This window comes from Urtica dioica, chromosome 1 (assembly GCF_054948205.1).
Source record: "Urtica dioica subsp. dioica isolate 48M chromosome 1, U.dioica_male_clone48M_v1_H2, whole genome shotgun sequence".
Lineage (NCBI taxonomy): Eukaryota > Viridiplantae > Streptophyta > Magnoliopsida > Rosales > Urticaceae > Urtica > Urtica dioica.
Window position 1 is genome coordinate 18,104,944 of NC_142756.1, and position 20,030 is coordinate 18,124,973.

The 20,030-nt window shown below is 35.6% G+C and overlaps 2 protein-coding genes across 2 annotated transcripts; both read left to right on the forward strand.

Moving 5' to 3' along the window:
• Positions 1-13,330: 13,330 nt before the first annotated feature.
• On the forward strand, positions 13,331-14,322 carry LOC149407643 (uncharacterized). Its single transcript, XM_089626949.1, has 2 exons — positions 13,331-13,790; positions 13,865-14,322. Exons 1-2 carry the CDS (start codon positions 13,467-13,469, stop codon positions 14,048-14,050), a joined length of 510 nt encoding a protein of 169 aa, XP_089483075.1. The 5' UTR covers positions 13,331-13,466; the 3' UTR covers positions 14,051-14,322.
• Positions 14,323-16,177: 1,855 nt separating this feature from the next.
• Positions 16,178-17,048, forward strand: LOC149407644 (uncharacterized). The gene is made up of 2 exons (XM_089626960.1): positions 16,178-16,667; positions 16,742-17,048. The coding sequence occupies exons 1-2, from the start codon at positions 16,344-16,346 to the stop codon at positions 16,907-16,909; spliced, it is 492 nt and encodes a 163-aa protein (XP_089483086.1). The 5' UTR covers positions 16,178-16,343; the 3' UTR covers positions 16,910-17,048.
• Positions 17,049-20,030: the final 2,982 nt, after the last annotated feature.

Genomic DNA, 20,030 nt, shown 5'->3' on the forward strand with positions numbered 1-20,030 from the left:
CGCAGCTTGTGCGTTGTGAAAACTCGGGTCGCAAAATTGGAACGCACTCCCTCTCGTCGAGGGGGGTTCTCGGGTTTCTGAGCCGAGTCGGGAGAGGAGGAGAGAGCTCTTGGAATGTCACAAGAGAGTCGTGAGGGAGAAGAGAGAATTCTCCAAAAGAGGTTTTTTTCGAGAGGATTCAAGCTCCCCCTCAAGTGAAGAGGGGGGGTGGTATTTATAGAGGTTGGAGGAGACCACGGGTCGGCCTCTTGGAGGCCCATCGATGGCAGGGTGCGGGGCACGGCGTGTGCGCGAGCGGCGTCCTCGGCCAGGGCGCGGGGCGCACGGGGTGTGATGCCCGGCCAGGCGCGGGGCACGCTCGGGCGTGAGGCCCTGTCGGGTGCGGGGCACGCATTGGAGCCCGGCTTGGAGTCTGATCGGGCCGGCATCCCGGCAGGGATGTGTCGGCGCTAGTCGAGGGAGGTCCGACCGGTGCTGGGGCGCATGGCCGAGGGAACAGGGCACACGCGCGGGCGAGGGCGCGCGTGCGCGGGCCGGAGGGCCGGGGGCGCAGGCACGCAAGTGGGCCGGGGGCGCTAGGGCGTGTACGGGCGGGAGGGGCGGGGGCGTAGGTGCGCGCGCGGGCCAGTGGGCCGAGAGCGTTGGGCGTGTGCGCAAGCCGACACGTGCACGGGCCGGGGCCTGGCAGGTGGTCCGGCTGGCGACGCCCGGCCGGCGCAACGTTGTTTTTGTTTTTCCGGTTGCCCGAAAACGACCGATAATAGAATGCTTACTCATTTCCTACACCTAGTAAGTGGGATTAAGAATGGGATCTAAGAAGCAAATGAGTGCTAATATGTCACAAGAGATGGCCTTAATTAGGAAGGCTCTCGAACGCTAAGCGAAAGATTCTCATAGAAGGGACGGCCATTCATAGAAGATCAGAACAAAAAAATTACGCCGCTTTAGGCGCGACTGAATGAACAACCTTCGTAAGGACAACGCGAGCCTAAACCCGTGGTAGCTTGTGGGCGGCGTAAAAAACAAGATGAGTAAGCACCAAATAGTAACACACATTCAGCTAAATCAGGAACGGACTAGAATCAGTGACAATTCTATTTAGAAGTATGCCATATGAATCAAGTAGAGCTTGAGGCGCAAAGTAGTGGATCTCTCAAATAAGGTTTCTCAAATCACGTGGGACCACTTTCTCAACCCGCTTTTATGAGGAATACCTTGATGAAGCTAATCTATCAGGTACTAGGATTATGAGTATTAAGTTAATAGAGCTTGTTATCGATGAATATGCAGATGAGTTCGATGAGCTCTCGAGTTTCTTTCCTGCATGGTACTGACAAATGTGGCACGCATATTTAGTATATGCACGGACTTAAGGATGACATCGTGCGACAGGTTGATGATGGTGAAGTAAAGCCTTAGCTTATCGTGAAGAATTAACTATCTCGGCTCACGTCCTTTACTAATACAGAGGGATGGAATTTCACTTTCTAGCTAAAGAGAATGAGAAACATGGGGTAAACTAGAGAGGCGTAGAGAGGTATGATAGTATGGTTGCGTCCCATTGAATGAAGGACTCGAGAATTATCCTAGATGGCCTGGTCAGTGTAGCAGGATTTTGAGAAGACTATTTCCTGATACAGAATGTAGTGATTTGTTCACAAGTGTATGTCTTCTCTCCAAGTTTGGACCAAATGTCGAAACCCCTCAATGTGCTGCATCCTCAAGGGATTCCAAAATGGAAATGGAAGTAGATAGTTATGAGCGTATCCCTAAGCTATAGTGAATTTTGGCTAAACAAGACTCACTAGGGTGGTCATTGAAAACATGATTAACTATTTCACTTCATGCTGGTTAGGGCCAACTACAAAGAGATCAAAAGTATCCCAGCCCAAAAGAGGATATCATATATTGATCGGTGTAACTCCACATAGAAGCGGTATAGGACTCATGATGAACCTACTGATAGAAGTACATAGAATCTAGATGTAAGCATCATTGTATCTTCGAAAGACCATGTAGACAAGCAGCAAAAACGTCTACAAAGTATGAACCCTCAAAATATGTTTCTATTAACGTCTCCTTTGGAATGTTGTTGACATATGGAAATCGTAGAACGTTGAGGGATGTTGATGGTGGTTCAGATTTACCCCCATATATGTCATGTTTATGTGGTGAATGGAATTAAGTACTAAAAGGTATACGTCTCTCATTTTTTTTGGGTTGAAAGGGTGAGAGAAAAATTGAGTCTCTCGGAAATGAGATATAAGAAACTCTTATCTACAATCCTTAACTTCCAAATAGATAAGCATACAAAGAATTATAAAGGGCCGAGTTGAAAATAAATTCTAACAACCTTAAATAAATTCTACGTGAAAGAATTTTGATGGGAAAATTATTTACTAATTTTCCGGTTATATTTTCCATATTACGGGAAAGGAATTAAAGAAAAAGGACTTAGTTGCAACAAGAAAAGAGCAAGAGATTGTTTTTTGGAGAAAAGTAAAAGAAACAAAACAAGGAGGGATTTAATGAGCAATTAATGAAGGATCAAATGGCAATTTTCGAGAATTTTCCTTAGTCTTATATATAAGCATACAAAGTAGCACGCAATTGAAATGGTTTGATTTTCGATTATCTTTTTATCCAACTTATTCTAGAGGTAGAGATAGAAATTTTAAGCTTATTAAGTAAGCTAAAGCCCAATCCTATTGACCTAGATGACTGGTTGAGCTCAATACAGTTAATTGACCCATTAATAGTTAATATGGAATTAATTATATTTTAATTTTAATTTTAATCCAATCTGATTGATTAATTAAAATTAACTATATAGCATTAAAAGCCCACACATGGAGGAATTGGGCTTAAGCACAATTTAGAAAAAGGAAGCGTAAAACCCTAAGGTTTGGTGGCACAAAATTGCACAAGGCCTCTAGGCCCGTTCGTTGCGTGACCACGGCGCACGCTGCGCATGAGACCAACACCTTTTCCTTCAATCAGGCCCAATGGGACAACACTCTAGATCTTGCCCTAGGGAAAAATCACTACTTGTCATGCACGCGCTACACATAGATTGTACGCCGCGCAGAGACAGCATCGCGCCGTGTAGAGCACCAGACACGCCACACCCTGTGCTTCTCCAGCGCCGCAGACAAAATTGATTCTTTTCGCGCTATGTGGTGACAAGGCTTTTGACGAACAACCTCGCTGCTCCCAGTGGCGGATCCAAACTCGGAAAAGACGGGGGGCCAAAACTGAAATTCGGATTGAAAAAAAAAAAAAAAAAAAATTTTAAGCCCGAATTTTTTTTTTTTTTGGGGGGGGGGGGGGGGGGGGGCACAGGTCACTTGAGCCCACCACCTGGGTCCGCCCCTAGCTGCTCCGTTCCCTCTTTCTCAGTTGTGGCGTGCGCACGGGCTGCAGACGCGTAATCCCGTGCCTCATCGATCTCGCAAGCGCACGAGATCTTATCTCATCAATTCGTTCGTAAGTTTTTTTTTCTTTTATGACAAACAAAGATAAATTAGAAATAACCTATGCCCGTTTGATTTGAGTTTGACATCAATTCTGGAAAAAAAAATCAATATTAAGAACTCGTAGTGATCAATCAAACCGAAATAGATAATTCACATAGAAATTATTCAATTAAATCAAACCATCCAAACATGTTTTAATTAAAAATGAAAGAATTAAAATATTTTCAAAGGTAAGATGACTTTTCATAAAACATAAAGCTAACCTTATGATCTGACACCAATTGTTGGTGACAACAAAGTATGCGACAGAGGTAACCTTAAGCTCTGATACCACTTGTTGGTAGTTTCTTTACAATACAAAAATTATTTTAAACTTTTGATATGAGTTCATGAGGCTCGTAACGGAAAAATACCAAAAAACCGTTTTTCATGTTTAATGCAAAAAAGATGAATTCAAAATAATTTTAATTCAAAAACACTTTAAGTTTTATTGTCGCTTCGAATCTTGAGAAAATCTAATTAATCTAGATGAAGGTGCGGCTAATCAAAACAACCACGAGACATAAATAAATAACTAGACTAGAAATCACTTACTTGATTTCCCGGTATTTGTTTTTCACGCCGGTGAAAATCTTCGTGTTCTTAGCGTTTCTCGCGTTCTTCGTGTCCTTTAGGTTAGATAACCACCAAGTCTATCAAGCCGTTTCAGCGAATGAGATAGAACCAAGGTGTGGGCTAACTCTTTATCACTAATTATTCCAACGAGGTGTCAGAATAATTCTTTCTTTCTTTTAGAGGACGCATGGGCGAATTTTATTAATCTGGGAGAGCGAAAAATTCTACTAGACCAAGGGAGAGGGAGAGACGGTTTTTCAAACAGTGGAAACCCTATGTTGCACTCTTTTGGACGAATTTCCTCAAGCTCTAGGCCCCTATTTATAGCTTTTAAGGTTACCCATATAGAATATGCACTTTTTATTTTTATTTTATATGATCTTATTCTAATTAGTATGAGATATTTATTATATGAATATAATCAATAAAATATTTTCAAGCTACTTTAATAATTAAATTTTTCAAATCATATATAATATTTATTTACTTCTCATATTAGAATATATTATTTAGGTAACTAAATAATATAGAATATCTCCATGATATTCTCCTTAAATAATATAATTAATATATTATTTATTTCTCACAATAAGATATATAATTCTATAATCATTGTAGTAGAGAATATCTCCATGAATCTACCACAAGCCTTATTAAGCCTTGTGGGCTGATTTAATTTGCTCTTTTTATGCCTATTTAAATCTTAGTGATATTCCGAAGATACTTAAAATTAATAACTTATTCGTAAAGTACTTCCATACTAATGTGAAATATATTGCAACCAAGCTGCAGTAACGAGTGTATAGTCAAATTCACATATTACTACAATAGTATTCTAACTCATTTGAGTACTATGCCGAATACCATTAGTATATCGAATACTCTATCATACCGATCAAAGAACCAAGATAGCAACATGGAAACAACAACCAACATAACATCCGGAACAATAAACAATAATGGAAACCAGTGACCGCACGGGAAGAACATGGGGGCGTAAAAAAAGAATGAAAGGGATGGGGTTTCTCTCGCTTTTGGCATAGCGGGCCCCAAGCGGAAGGCCCGCACGAAGGGCAGCCAACTTGGAGACTATGGACCTAATAATTCAAAGCCAGATGAACACAAGCGAGTGCGTAGAAACTATTGCATCACTTCTTTCGTTTCATCAATCTCGGTGATATTTCACAAAAATCTTAAGACCGAACCTCTCGAAGTTATCAAAAATATATTTACTTGATCTTTAAAGGTTATTGTCCATTGATATAGTCAATACGTAAGTATCTACCCTCTGGTTCCAGCTTGTGTAATGAAGGGTCAAATATACTGCTATACCCCTCTACCTCTTAGAAGTTCTGAGTTCCATTGATTCTCCAGTAAAAGATTCCTCCATTGCAATGTGTCGACAATCGATCGATTCTGGATTCATCTATCAAGTGATCAAACATTGACTCTCTTTATTAAGAGTTGGATTCCAGTTATGTTTCTCGTCCATCACTGATTATACCCCAATCTCCCAAGTATATAAGCATCATTGTAGCTGTGAATGAATGATTCAAAGAGCCGAGTATATAACCCTGATTTTCAAGAATACCTCAAGATTTATGTTGATGCATATTGTGAACATCATTTGTGATTGCGATATGTCCCATCGTAATGATCGCTTAAACGATGTACTTAACTGCAACCTGTCTAGGTCATGTATGGTGCCCTATACAGAATGCTCTCACTTGTTAGAACAAGTCTACAACGAGTTGCATATATGACTTCCTATCTAGCTACCTAGGAATAGACTAATTATTGACCAGTTTAAGTGCTCCACCTGAGACTTATATCTTTCTCACATAAGATGTAGAGATATAGTCTCAGTTAATATAGAGGGCTATGGATAAGTCGAATGTTATTGCTTATAAAACTTTCCGACTAATCTTTTATATCATTGATTATTACTTTATATTTTCGTTTAATACTAATCTATATGTAATTACAATAATACTTCTAAGAGTAATTACTACAATAACATTATGTGGGCAATATTTATGGATACTGATGTATTGTTGGGGTCCACCTTTGTGCTATGAGCAACAAATGAATCATTTGCTAGGGAATCAGTGGAACTAATGGCTCATAAGTGACTCCTGGGCAGAATGATATATTTGACCATCATTTCACGAGATGAACGTGGAGGGTAGATACTTATGTACTGACTATATTAATGGACACTTATCATTAAATATCAAGTAAATATAATTTTGATAACTGGGAGAGGTTCAGCCTTGGGATTTTAGTGGAATGTCACCAAGATTTGATGAAGCGAAAGAAGAGAGGTTACATTGTCTATGCACTCGCTCGTGTTCATCTTGCTTTGAGTTATTAGATCCATGGTTTCCAAGTCGGCTCAGGTAAAATGAGTTAGAATACTCTTGTAGTAAATATGTGAATTTGACTACAAACTCACTATTATAACTTGGTTGCAATATCTTTTGCATTCGTAATAAAGTACTTTACGAATAGTTACTAATTGTTAATTAACTTCGAAAAATCACTAAAAGTGAAATGGGCCTAAAAAGAACAATTTAAATAAGCCAACAAGGCCCAACGAGGCTTGTGGTAGACTTGTAACATAGTGTACATGTGCTTTGTATTTGTTTGATCAAATCCCAATTGGATTGAGAGTTTTCTCAAATGGGAAATAAATATGGTATAGTAAATATGATCCGACTTGGTTGGATATTTAGTATAGTAAATATTTATGAGAACACTATGACGATATTCTCTACTATTCTATTTATAGAATAATATATCTTATTGTGAGAAATAAATAATATATTATTTATATTATTGAATAAGAATACCATGAAGATATTCTATATTGTTATGTTACCTGAATAATATATTATAATATGACAAATAAATAAATATTAGATATGATTTGAATATTTTATTTATCAAAGTATCTTGATGATATTTGATTTATTCTATTCATACAATAAATATTTTATATAAATTAGAATAATATCAAATATAATTGGGAAATTGCATATCCTATTTGGATAAGCTAGGAGACTATAAATAGGGGCTTTTGGTAGTGCAAAATTGACCAATAGCCTTGTTCCACACTTTAAATTTTCGGCAGACCTTTCCCTTGGTGTGATCGAATTTTTCTCTCTCCCACCTTGAGAAATTCATCCCTACCTCTTTTTTTTATTTTTAAAAAGAAAGAATTATCCCGATACTTCGTTGGAATAATTAGTGATAAAGAGCTGGCACACGTCTTGATTCTATCTCATTCGGAGAAACGGCTTGGAAGGTTTTAGTTTTTATCCATACGAATAACGTGAAGAACAAGAAAACTGTCCACCGGCGTGGAAAAGTCATACAGCGGGAAATCTAGTAAGTGATTTCTAATCTCGTTATTTATTTTTGTCTTATGGTTATTTTGATAGCCGCACCTTCATCTAGATTAATTAGATTTTCTCGAGAGCTGAAACGACTACAACGGCTAAACCCAAAAGTGTTTTTGAATTAAAATTGTTTTGAATTCATCTTTCCCCATATAACACGAATAACAGTTTTTTTGATAATTTTTCCGTAACGAGCTTCATGAACTCGTACCAAAAGTTTAAAAGAATTTTTGTAAAGATATAAAGAAAATTACCAACAAAAATGTCATGTGTTGTAGAAGTATGTTGATGAGCGAGTAGGCAAGCTCTTGTTAGCTTCATCATGACCTCCTTGCTGAGAGTGATCTCCTTGACTCCTTGTGTCTGCAAACTTAGCTTCACCTCTAAACCTTGTGAGCTATAGGATATCCATGAAGCTTGTAGCCTTTGTCCACCGTGTGATCGATCATCTTGCAATGAGTGCAAAGAGGCTTGTCCTTCTCCTTCTTGTAGTTCTTCTTGCCGCACTCTTCTTTGACAACTAGCACATTGGAATTTGACAAATTAAGGTGACTTGCCTCGTGAACGGCAACTGATCTTTGCTTCTCCTCCTGGCTGACTAAGCCATAAACCTTGTTGATGTGTGGAACTGGATCCATGAGCAAGACTTGGCCTCTCGTCTATGTATAGCTCTCGTTGAGTCCCATGAGAAAGGACATGACATATTCTTACTAATGAAAATCTCTGATAGCACTTAGCTCCTCCACACGAGAATTTGCACGAACAGGTGGTACTATAATTTTGAGTTCTTCATGGATGTACTTTATATTGGTGAAGTAAGTTCCAACTGAACTCTGATTCTGAGTGAGGTTCGACAGCTCTCGCCTGAGCTAGAAAATCCTTGGTGCATTGCGTTGTTGAAAGCGCGTTTGCAGATCTAGCCATATCTCTTGAGTTGAATCTCCGAATTGCACACTAGAGGATATCTCCTTGCTAACTGAGTTTCATAGCCATAAATTTACCATATTGTTGCGTTGATTCCAAGCTCAAAAGGCTGAGACCTCCGATCTCGGCGGCCTGACTGTGTATCCATCAATAATATCGAGTTTATTCTTGATAGACAATGCAATCTTCATCACTCGACTCCAAGAGACATAGTTCTCTCAAGTCAACGGTTGCGTGACCAAGACTGTGCCAGGATTATTAGAGTGGTGAAGGAAATACAGATTGCAAAGCTCCTCATTCATTCGTTGCTCCATTGTAAAAATCGCCGATGAGTTGTGATCCTCCATTGCCAGTACTTCAGTGATATTGTTACAATAAAACTCAAAAACTAATCTTGTTTAGACGATCGAAAATGCGGAAAAACATCGCTCTGATACCATAACAAGAACGAGATCTAAGAATCGAGAAGTGTGAGAGTATGAGCGAAAGAGCCTTTGTGAGAAAGTACTTATTTTCTCATTTTCCGATTAAATGAAAATAACGGAATTTACAAGTAGGACTTATTAAAGGAAAAACGGCTATATATAAATAAACGAGAGTAAAGCACAGTGGCGGACCCAGGTGTACCCTTTGGGGTGCCTAGACCCCCCCCCAGCCAAAATTTTAGGGCAAATTTTTTATTATTTTATTATTTTTTACCTCAAAATTTATTTGACCCCCCTACTTTTTAGCTTCTGGGTCCGCCACTGGTAAAGCATATAATCGTAATATCTTCCTTATCGCGTCGGAATCTAGATTTTACGAGTATATACTGCATTATAGAAGTTTATCGTGAGTTTTATGAAGAAAAAAAATTAAATGTACTAATGGTTAAATTGTACCTGCATAAATAAACCGCAGAAATAAGAGTGAAGAAAGCCTGGTATTAAAGTGGCCAAAAAGTTTAGCAGATAAAAAGGACTAATAGAAGCAAAAACAGAATGGTATAGAGAAGATGAGCAAGGTTAGGACGAATTTTTTATTTATTTTTGTATATTCGTTTTCTTTGAAAAGTGTGAGGCAATACATAGTGCAATGAGAAGTTGAGGTCCCAAATTACATTCAATTAAGGAGTTATAAAACTGAACGAAAAACTAAGACTAAAAAGGTGTTTAACATGATATTAATGAACCATTATTATTAAAATAAATTCGTTAAATGATTTGATCTGTTTTTAAACAAAAAGAAAAAATTAAAAATCACTCGAGTCATTAAAAGTGAGCGGTGGTTTTGACCATTATTTTTATTAAGTTATGCTTTTTTTCTTTTCAAACAATCCAATTTTTACATCATACATTATATCATCATTACATTTTTTATTTAAGCACAAATTACAAGATATATTCTTTAAACATCAATTTGCTTTTATTAGAGATTGAACTATCTCTCTCTCATAGAGATCACCTCACATGCCGGAGGGTTTGCCACCCAAGCTAAATCCTTGGAGATGATAACTATTTTTAATTCTAGCATATAGGTGAAATAAACTCATTTATAGTGTCCAACATTTCAAATATATTAGTTTATTATATATTTGTTCATATGAATATAAATGAATTATATGTAAATATTCAATTTTAATTTAAGCTGAAGAACTATAGATTCTAATAAATTTATTATTAATCGTAGTACCTAAATAAAAAAATGCATCTTTTTATATTTATTTTTATTTTATCAAAAAGTAAAAAAAAAAACTTAGCGTTTCTAGTTTAATAAAAATATAATCTGATTTTATAACTTTCACAAATAGAAGATATTAATTCTTAGAAATAAGTAAATATAATAGCTAGATGCGAGCCCCTCCTCAGCCGGATTCCTCCTTTTGCTCCTCAGCCTACGAGGTATTAGCAGGTGTTTCCAGCTGTTGTTTCCCTCCCAAGAAAACTAGGTATGTTTATATTTTTTTTTAATAATGATATTGATAAAATGCTTAAGAATTGTTAATATGAATACATTTCATATCGTTTAAATGTTTGTTACCGAATGTGAATTATTTTATTTATTTGAATTTATTTTTTCATGAAATTCTCGAACATTCATTTAAAATGTTAGTTCAAATGGTCAGTTCAGTTAACATTTTAAATGGAGACAGTTTGAATGAAATGATCAATTTTGAATGAACCCTAACTCAAGTACAAATTCACATTCCACATCAATGAAAACTATTGACAACCCAATTGCATGAGTGCTTGACATTAGATAGATATGATTATAACAATAATTCAAGCTCCGGTGATAGTGACGTACAACGATTTACAATCAATAGATAAGTGATAGCTACGAGGAAAATGTCAGTTCTTTGAATGTGAATGATTTTATTTCATTGGATTGATAGTTACCGAATGCGAATTATTTTATTTCTTTGAATTTTTTTTTATGATATTCTTGAAGATTCATTTAAAATGTCAGTTCAAATGATAAGTTCAGTTGTCATTTTAAATAGAGACAGTTTGAATGAAATGATCAATTTTGAATGATGCGCTAAACAGACCTTACCTCAAGTGCAAATTCATATTCCACATCAATGAAAACTATTGATAACCCAATTGCATGAGTGCTTGACATTAGATAGATATGATTATAACGATAATTCAAGCTCTGGGGATAGTGACAACGATTTACAATCAATAGATAAGTGATAGCTGAGAGGAAAATGTCAACCTTTAAAAATTCATCATTTGGAGACGATGTTTTTCAGATTTGCTAAGTTATTTGTTAGTACATTTTAGTTCATTCGTAAGGGGGGCATAAAATAAATAAATAAATAATCACCCACAAATCCTCCACTTCAACCATAATCAAAGCTTAGCCATAGAAGAAATATTTAGGAGCAGTTATATCAATTGTTCTTAGAAGTTAATGAACATTATATATGAATTAGAGAAGACAGTGCTAATTATAGTTTGATAAAACCTTATTTTAATATTATTTTCTCTCTATTGAACATAATAAACCAAATTTATGAAGTTTATAAATTAAACATAGGAAAGTAATATTAATTTGAAAGGGAAACCTGTAGCTTGAAAGAAGTTGTTTCTAATGGAAACTTTCATAAAATATGTGCAAAACTACTTAAAATTCAATTAAGAATAGGTATTTGTTTAAAATTTGAAAAGTATGTGCTATTTTACAAATATACTCTGGCACACATTTTTTTTTAAGGGAAAATAACACATTTATACCCTGTGTTTTAGTGAAATGTCGAGTTTAACCCTCGGTTTTCAAAAATGTCGAGTTCATACCCTCTGTTTAACTAAAATGACGAAATTATACCCTGAAATAGACAACAGTGTCACAAATATTCTTTTTATTGACTTTTCATTGACGTTGACTATAATATTTATAATATAAACACCAATTATCTTTATTCATTCGCGCCATATATGTAATTTATTTAAAAACTAAAAAATAAACAACAGTCTCTTAATCGTGAAGAACACAGAAAGAGGCAAAGGGGTAAACATCGATAGTTGATAGTCATCAAAATCGCATATTCGAACAGAGAATCCAAGATTTAGAGTTACAATTCGAACACGGAATGAAGTCATTTCTTAGGCGGTATGAGTTTTATTATTTAATTTCAATTTAAGCATATTTTTATTTCAAAATTGAGAATTTGGAAATTAGGGTACTGATTTATATTTGATTCGGTTTTTCTTATATAAAAGTTAATATCAATGAAAGGGAGATTTGTGACGTTGTTATTCATTTCAGGGTATAATTTCGTCATTTTAGTTAAACAGAGGGTATGAACTCGACATTTTTGAAAACTGAGGGTTAAACTCGACATTTCACTAAAACACAGGGTATAAATGTGTTATTTTCCATTTTTTTTAATTAAAACACACTATCCTCTCACTCCGCAGTCTACCACAGCCCCCAAATCCCCGTAGGCTACAGTCTCCGCAGACTAGCAAATCACCACAGCGGCTCGCAAGCCACCGCAACCTAATGTGTCAGAGTGCACCGCATGCCGCCACAAGGACCCGCATCCCAATGCAAATCTGTACAACACGGATCATAAAATACAAAACAAAAAATCTAAACAAGTATCCAAACCCTATTCGAATCCTTATATAATATCTTCAAATCTATCAATAGTCTAGCATTTGTATCTAAAAATATTCAATTTTTCTCATTAATATCTAACCTTTTACATGAAGATCGTCGGTCAGAGATAGCTCGATAAATCTTAAATGGTTGTGCAAAAGAGTTGAAAAAATATAGGGGATGCGGAGGCACGGCATAGAGAAGGTAGCATGCATTTGTTGCGGCGTGAGGTGTTGTTGCATATGGTTGCAGCCTTAATTGGGGTCGAGTGAGAGAAAAAAAACAGAGAGACGAGAAGTGAGAAAAAGAGTATGGTTTTTTTTAAAAAAAATTATGTGTCATAGTTAGGTCAATTTGCACATATATTCCATCTTTTCTACTTTTAGCACATGTTTTCTAAAATTTCCCTTTCTAATTTGTAAAGACGTGGTAGATAGTTTTGATCTAATGACAATCTCACACATAGCTCGACGGAGAGATCCTGAGTTGCATAAATGCATGTCTTCTTACATGTGAATGATTTATCATCTTCCAGTTTAATACTCCTGCACAAAATCATGTAATTTTAGTCAATAAAATCGTATACATTTGCACTGTTATAATAAATCATGTAATTTTGGTGGACAGTTTCACTTCTAAAAATAAAAAATAATTTTTTTTTATTGTAAAGAGAAGACTAATAATTTGAGCAATATTATTGTCATATTTAAATTTAGCCGACTGGTTAATCAGTCACGATTCTCAATACATGTTTTAGTCAAAGATGAGATTGTAATCACAATAATAAAATATATTGTAAAAAACAAAAACTACAAAACAAAACAAAACAAAAACACACGCATTGAGTCGTCCGAAACATGAAAAAGTTGCCAATATATTATTATTACTACTACTACTCATAGATCGGAATCATAAACATTGGAAACGGGAGTAGAAGAGAGATCTGAGAGAAGCAAAGAAAATGGGTGTGTTGGTGAAGATAGTTGACTTGATACTTTTCGGCTTCTTTCTTGTCATAGCGATCGGAGCTCCGGCGATCGACGCGCAGGGGTTGGCGCCGGAGGGCTTGTTTCCGAGCGCGCTGGTGGAGCTGAAGCGATGGTACGCGCGCGAGTTCGAAGACTATCTCATCGTCGAACCTCCTCACTTTTTTGCCGGACTCTTGTGGTTAGAGCTTCTCTTCCAATGGCCTCTTTCACTTCTCAGCCTTTACGCCATTGTCGCCCGCAAGTCCTGGTTGAATACCACATGTCTGATCTATGGCGCCTCAGCTCTCACTTCCATGGTATTGCCTTTTCTTTTTCTCTTAAATCAGAAGACAATGTGATTGATTAGATGTTACGTTTTTTGTTTGTTCAGTCTGCGATATTATCGGAGATGATTGGATCGGGAAAGGGATCGGAGAAGCTGCTTAACACGTACTACCCGTTCTTGGGCTTCGCTATCCTCGCAATGCTGCGTGGTTTGCTCTCTCCGACCGGAAAGTCTGCTTCATCTGGCGCCGGGAAAGGAGCTCCGGCGATCAGTAGGAAGAAGCGTGCTTGAACCAAAATGCAGATCTATATGCTTGCAGTGATGACTTTCACCGAACGTTTTTTTGGTTTGGAAGTTTTTATGTTTGATGGGTTTCCATCTTTTCATAATGAAAGTGATGGAACTCTCTTTTTTAGTCAATTTTATTTTATTTCACCGTGAGCGATTTTCATATGTATTCATGTTTAATATGAAGATTCAACAATCTTGTTAATAAATGTAGGCTGTAGAAAGAAAAACAGAGAATTCATTTATAGTTGACGAGTAAAAAGGAGCCAAATTAACTTTGGAACATCGTACCCCCTTGTATGTTCTAGGCCCATTCCATATCAAGTTTTGAAAATTGGAGTTTTGATAGCATGGATGTTGAACGTGATCATAATCATATTAGGATATGCTAGCTGAAAACTAATATGATCTACAAGAAAAGTCTTAAAATAAAACAAGAAATAAGCATCCAACACAAAGGTGACTCACACGAGCAAATAAAGTGACACAACAACCTAGCTAATCCGGTTGACTTGTAAGCCCCCAATCCGGTTGACTTACTTGAGGTAGTTTGGATTTTTTGTAGTCATTTTACTCTCTCGGAGAGAGTGATTCTAATTGGTTATGATTTTGTGCGAATCCACTTGCTATTTTCGTTTTTGGTTATAATTTATCAAGGGATTAGGTTAAGGAGTAGGATTCTCATTTGGGTATTGATTAGTAATGTCTACTTAGCAAATCCCCGACCCTCTCGAAATACCCACGGGATCTTTGTACGTATTATAACATAATCAATATCTTTTTTTTTTCCTACATTAAACTAGATGTTAAAAAATTTACCCAAATAATATATCACATCCATAAAAAAACTTTTGCAAGACGGCATGCCTTGCAGGCTCGGTAGAATCAGTCCTAAATCATAATGGACTGTTTTAATCGGTTTTGTCTAGTCCGATTTTTTTTTCTTCTTATTTAGTTGGTCTGATTTAATTTTTTCAAAATCGTTGAGACTGATCCGATTTTATTTTTTGATCGATTTTAGATCGGACCGGATCGTGCACACCTCTAATTATTTGTCATTTTTTTGCCATAATAAAATACATGTGATTAGTAAATATCCGACTTATATTTTATTTTCCTCAATTCCAACATTATGTTGCTTTGAATTTTCTGTTTATTGTTTTCAAATTGTTTGAATACATTCGAGCGATTTTGTTTTCTTCTTCTATTTTCGGCCAAATATTTCCTTTTAAGACATTTTCAATTATTGTTTCCTTGGTCGAATCATGCATGTAAGTATGTAACGTATGATATTAACAATTATAATAAGCGATTGACAAATTAACATGATTAGTCACATTCTTTATTTCTTGAAATTTTAACAAATTTACATATTGAACACTATAAACATAGGTTTTTGGGGTGCGTTCTTCTTTGCGTTTGGACGATTTTTTGATTACTTGAGGTCTTCATAGTTATAACCAGCTGTTAACCGATATCAACAAGAAATATATTTACACAGTTCGTAACCACTATAAACAAATTTTTTAGGATGTGTTCTTTTTTTTTTTTTTTTTTTTTTTTTTCATTTAAACGAGTTTTATGGTTCTTTAAAGTCTTGGTTTTTTCTTCCCGATTTATATGTTTATTTTGAAAACGAGAAGAAATGAGAGTTTTAATTTTGAAATGGTTAGTTTTTTTGTTTCTGATGGATCTCAAAATTTAGGTATTTGAAATTAAGCAATACAAAGAGATTGGTCCATGTGACTCGTTGGCTATTGTAAGTAGTTTTTTTTTTTTATTTTTATTTTTTTTTATTTTTAATTATTGCTTCCGTAATTAACTACATAGTAATGAAAGCGTAGATATGCCCATTCATAATTGTTTATGATAATCTATAACTATTTTACAATATAAATGAAATATTGATTACCTTATAAATTTTACCTTTTATTTATCTACGGTGCTCCGTTTATTTAATGTAGCTTTATTGCTTGTGGGGATTTAACCCACTACTTTTATTTTACAGGTGATTAGAAATTACCAATTAGATTATACTATAGTGTCCTGTTTCTATTTATGTGGTCTCCCTTTTCATTTTGAGAAAATATTATACATTATCATGTATTTTAATAAAATTTTAAGTTTTTACTTTTCTATAAGGTATATTCAGCCTTCTATGTTTTTATACTATACATATCATCTTTGTTTTTAAAATGTAGTTTTTATTTTAATGCAAAACAATAAGAGAGTAGATTTTGATGACTATAAAATAGAAGGGAAGATGTGGTGATCTGTAATTGTAAGAACCGAAAAAATGGGTGTGTTGCTCAAGCTCGTTGACATCACACTCTTCCTGTTCTTCCTGGCAATGGCGATCTTCGCACCGGCGATCGGAGCTCAGGCGTTGCTGCCGAAGGGCGTGTTCCCGAGCTTACTGGTAGATCTGAGACAGTGGTACGCGCGCGATTTCGGAGACTACCTCGTCGCTGAAAAGCCTCACTTTTACGTCGGAATATTGTGGTTGGAACTTCTCTTCCAATGGCCTCTCTCGATCCTCGGTCTCTACGCCATTATCGCCTCCAAGCCCTGGTTGAACACCACCTGTTTGATCTATGGCGCCTCGGTTCTCACCTCCATGGTATTCCTTTTTCTTTTTAATTTTCTCTCTCAAATGGATTTGTTTTATTAAACATTGCATTTGTGTTATTTCAGTTTGCGATATTATCGGAGTTGATTGGATCGGGAAAGGCGTCGGAGAAGCTGCTTCACATGCATTACCCGTTCTTGGGGGTCGCTATTCTGGCGATGATGCGTGGTTTTCTCTCTCATCCGGGCGCCGGGAAAGGAGCTCAGGCGATTAGTAGAAAAAAGCGGGCTTGAATAAACTTTCAGGTCTAATTTTGGTTAGAATTCTCGGAAGATTTTATGTGATTTTTGTTTTGTTTATTTGTATGTTTCATGGATTTGTATCTTCTCGTAATGATAGTGATGGAACTCAAATATTTTATTGCTTTGATTTCATCGTGATCGGGTTTCAAGGAAAGAAAAAAAATACAATTTGTTTCAAGGGAAGGATAGAAGAGAAATTAGTTTCAAGGGAAAATTCGGACCAAATTATTGTTTTTATATAATGCTAACTTTCAAAATTATCCATTATGATTAAAATTCAGACAATTTGTGGACTATTGATGATCTCAACTGAGATCTGAAACAACTTGTATGTCACTATCCAAGCTCATACAACATGTTGATTAATGCGTTTTATACGTACAAATCGCTCGTTTCCGAACTTGAATCGAAGCGAATCTAGATGTTTTTCATATCTTTTTTTATTTTTCTTTGTTATTATAGATTTTTCATGAGCTAAAAGTGTTTTGTGAGCAATTGAGCAACTTTGGATGATTTGAAGACTTTTAAAACGAGTTAGAGCTAATAAAAAAATATGGTGTCTTCTTCTGCATGATTTGAGACCTAATGGACCCTTTAAAAAATCATGCGCAAAACATTATTCCACACGTGGCAACTTTTATTCCATGCGTGTGCAAAATATTACTTCGACTGGGAAGCCGTTAGTGCTACTAGGAAAACCATGTTCCATATGAGACTTTTTTTTATGCCATTAAACATAAAAGATGACACTATATGTTTTTTAGTGGCCGTCAAAATTGAGATGACGATTAATATTAAATTGCCGTTAAATAAAGAATCGCCATTAAAGTAAGTACTTCCAAATATATTTTCTACGAAATTCTTTTAGTCGCACTACTTTATTAAACGATTGTATTTATGCTATATATGTTGTTTTATTAAATTAATTATCAATTTAATTATATATTTAAGTATTTGGATGACTTAAGATAAAAGAAAACATTAATAAATTGAAATATGAACTCGAAATCATTTGAATGACATAGCACACTACATTTGATTATCCTAAAAATTTCCAACTGGATTGATAATCTTATGTAATTGACTAAGAAGATCAAAATATATCAGAAGAAAAATGAAAGTATTACAAGAATTAATAAGTCTGTTACATCAAAAACGATATTCAAACACATAATATTGTACAGATGATTTTGCTAAACCCTTGTGGTTTGAGTGAAGCCAATCAGCATAGACAACATGGTGCTTACAGCTACGGATTTCGTAGCCAAATCAATTCTTGAGGCTTATATTTGGAGCTACACGTAGACGATATTGTCACCAACTCTTGATGGCTTATATATCTTGGAGTTTCTCGCAAATGATATTGTCTCTTTTGCGCGTAGAAAACCAAGTATAAAAAAGAAAAAAATAATAAAAAATCGAAGAATGCAAAAGAAAAAAAATTACAACGAAGACGTTTGGCTGAAAGAAAAAGAACAAAATGATAAGAAGAAATAATTTTTGCAATATAATTTTTTAAGCAAGTAGGGCCTAATTGATTGAAAATTCATTGTAGTAGACAAATCAACTTTTTCTAAAATTAAGTAAGGTTCAATATATTGTAAAAGTAAAGATTTTGGCATTATGAGACAAAACTCAAAACATTATATAGTCTACTATGAAAACAGTAGAAAATCATTAAGATATTATTTAGAGGATACTCATATATTTACTGTTAGATATTATTCAAAGGATATTCATGTCTTTCTTGTTAGATATTATACAGTGCATTATGTTAGGAAAGTTATTATCTTGTAACCCTGGTCTTGTAACCTATTTAATCAGCCGATTATGGCACAATAAGATTATCGAATTTTATCTCATTCAAACTTTCATGGTATCAGAGCTGTAATCTGATGGAGAAATCGACCAGCCCCGAAACCCCAAACACCTCTTCCTCTATTACTCAAATCAACAATATGGATACATCCCATTCATCAGCAGTCCATTCATCTATGCTCATAACTGGGCATAGACTGATGGGACAAAATATTTTAGAATGGGCCCAATTCATGAAGCTAGCAATCGATGGGAGAGGAAAGCTTGGCTATTTGACGGGCGAAGTCAACAACCTAAGAGAGAAGATGATGGCTACAACATCTTGAGGTCTGAGAACTCATTAGTCATGGCGTGGCTACTCAACTCGATGGAAGCATCAATCGCCAAACCTCACATGTTCATGAAGACAGCCAAAGAAGTTTGGGACTCAATCAGAGAGACGTACTCTGATCGTGAGAACGCATCAAAAATCTTAGAACTGAAGACCAAGTAAATGGTACCATGCAGTTAACTTCGAGTCTTTTTCTGTCATATAAACCATGTGCAGGAAATAGGAAAGTTAGAATAGCAAATGGTACCCTTTCACCAATTGCAGGAATAGGAGAAATCAAAATATCTAATTCTATCTCTTTGTCAAAAGTTCTTCATGTTCCAAAGTTATCCTGTAATCTTGTGCCAGTAATCAAAATTACAAAAGATCTTCATCGTCGTGCTTATTTCCTACCTTCTTCGTGTGTCTTTCATGAACTAGCAGTGGAGAGGATGATTGGCAATGATGAGGAATGTGACGGTCTCTATTTCCTAGAAGATGGATCAAGTACGAATAAAATAGGTCAAAAGACTTCTTGTCTTCAAGTTATTTCTTTTCCAGGCAATAAAGAAGTGTACTTATTACTAGACTTTAGACTAGGACACCCTAGCTTTTCTTATTAAAAAAAACTTGTACCCTATTCTTTTTATAAATAAAGATCCTTCTTCGTTTCACTATGAAATTTTTGCTTCAATCAAACATCACAAAAATCATTATCCTACACGAACTTTTACTCCTTCTTCCCCATTTACACTAATACATAGTGACATCTGGGGAGCATCTAGAGTATCTACATTAAATGGAAAGAGGTGGTTTATGACTATAATCGATGATCATACAAGAATAACTTGAGTATTCTTGCTAAAAGACAAAAGTGAGGTTGAAATAATTTATAAACCTTTTTTTTTACCACGGTTGAAACTCAGTATAATGCACAAATTAAAATGCTAAGGAGTGATAATGGTTGAGAGTATTTTTCAAAAA

Coding starts and splice junctions, on each gene's coding strand:
- LOC149407643 (XM_089626949.1), top strand. CDS start 13,467: ATGGGTGTGTTGGTGAAGATAGTTGACTTGATACTTTTCGGCTTCTTT. Junction 13,791..13,864: donor CCTCAGCTCTCACTTCCATG/GTATTGCCTTTT, acceptor TTGTTTGTTCAG/TCTGCGATATTATCGGAGAT.
- LOC149407644 (XM_089626960.1), top strand. CDS start 16,344: ATGGGTGTGTTGCTCAAGCTCGTTGACATCACACTCTTCCTGTTCTTC. Junction 16,668..16,741: donor CCTCGGTTCTCACCTCCATG/GTATTCCTTTTT, acceptor GTGTTATTTCAG/TTTGCGATATTATCGGAGTT.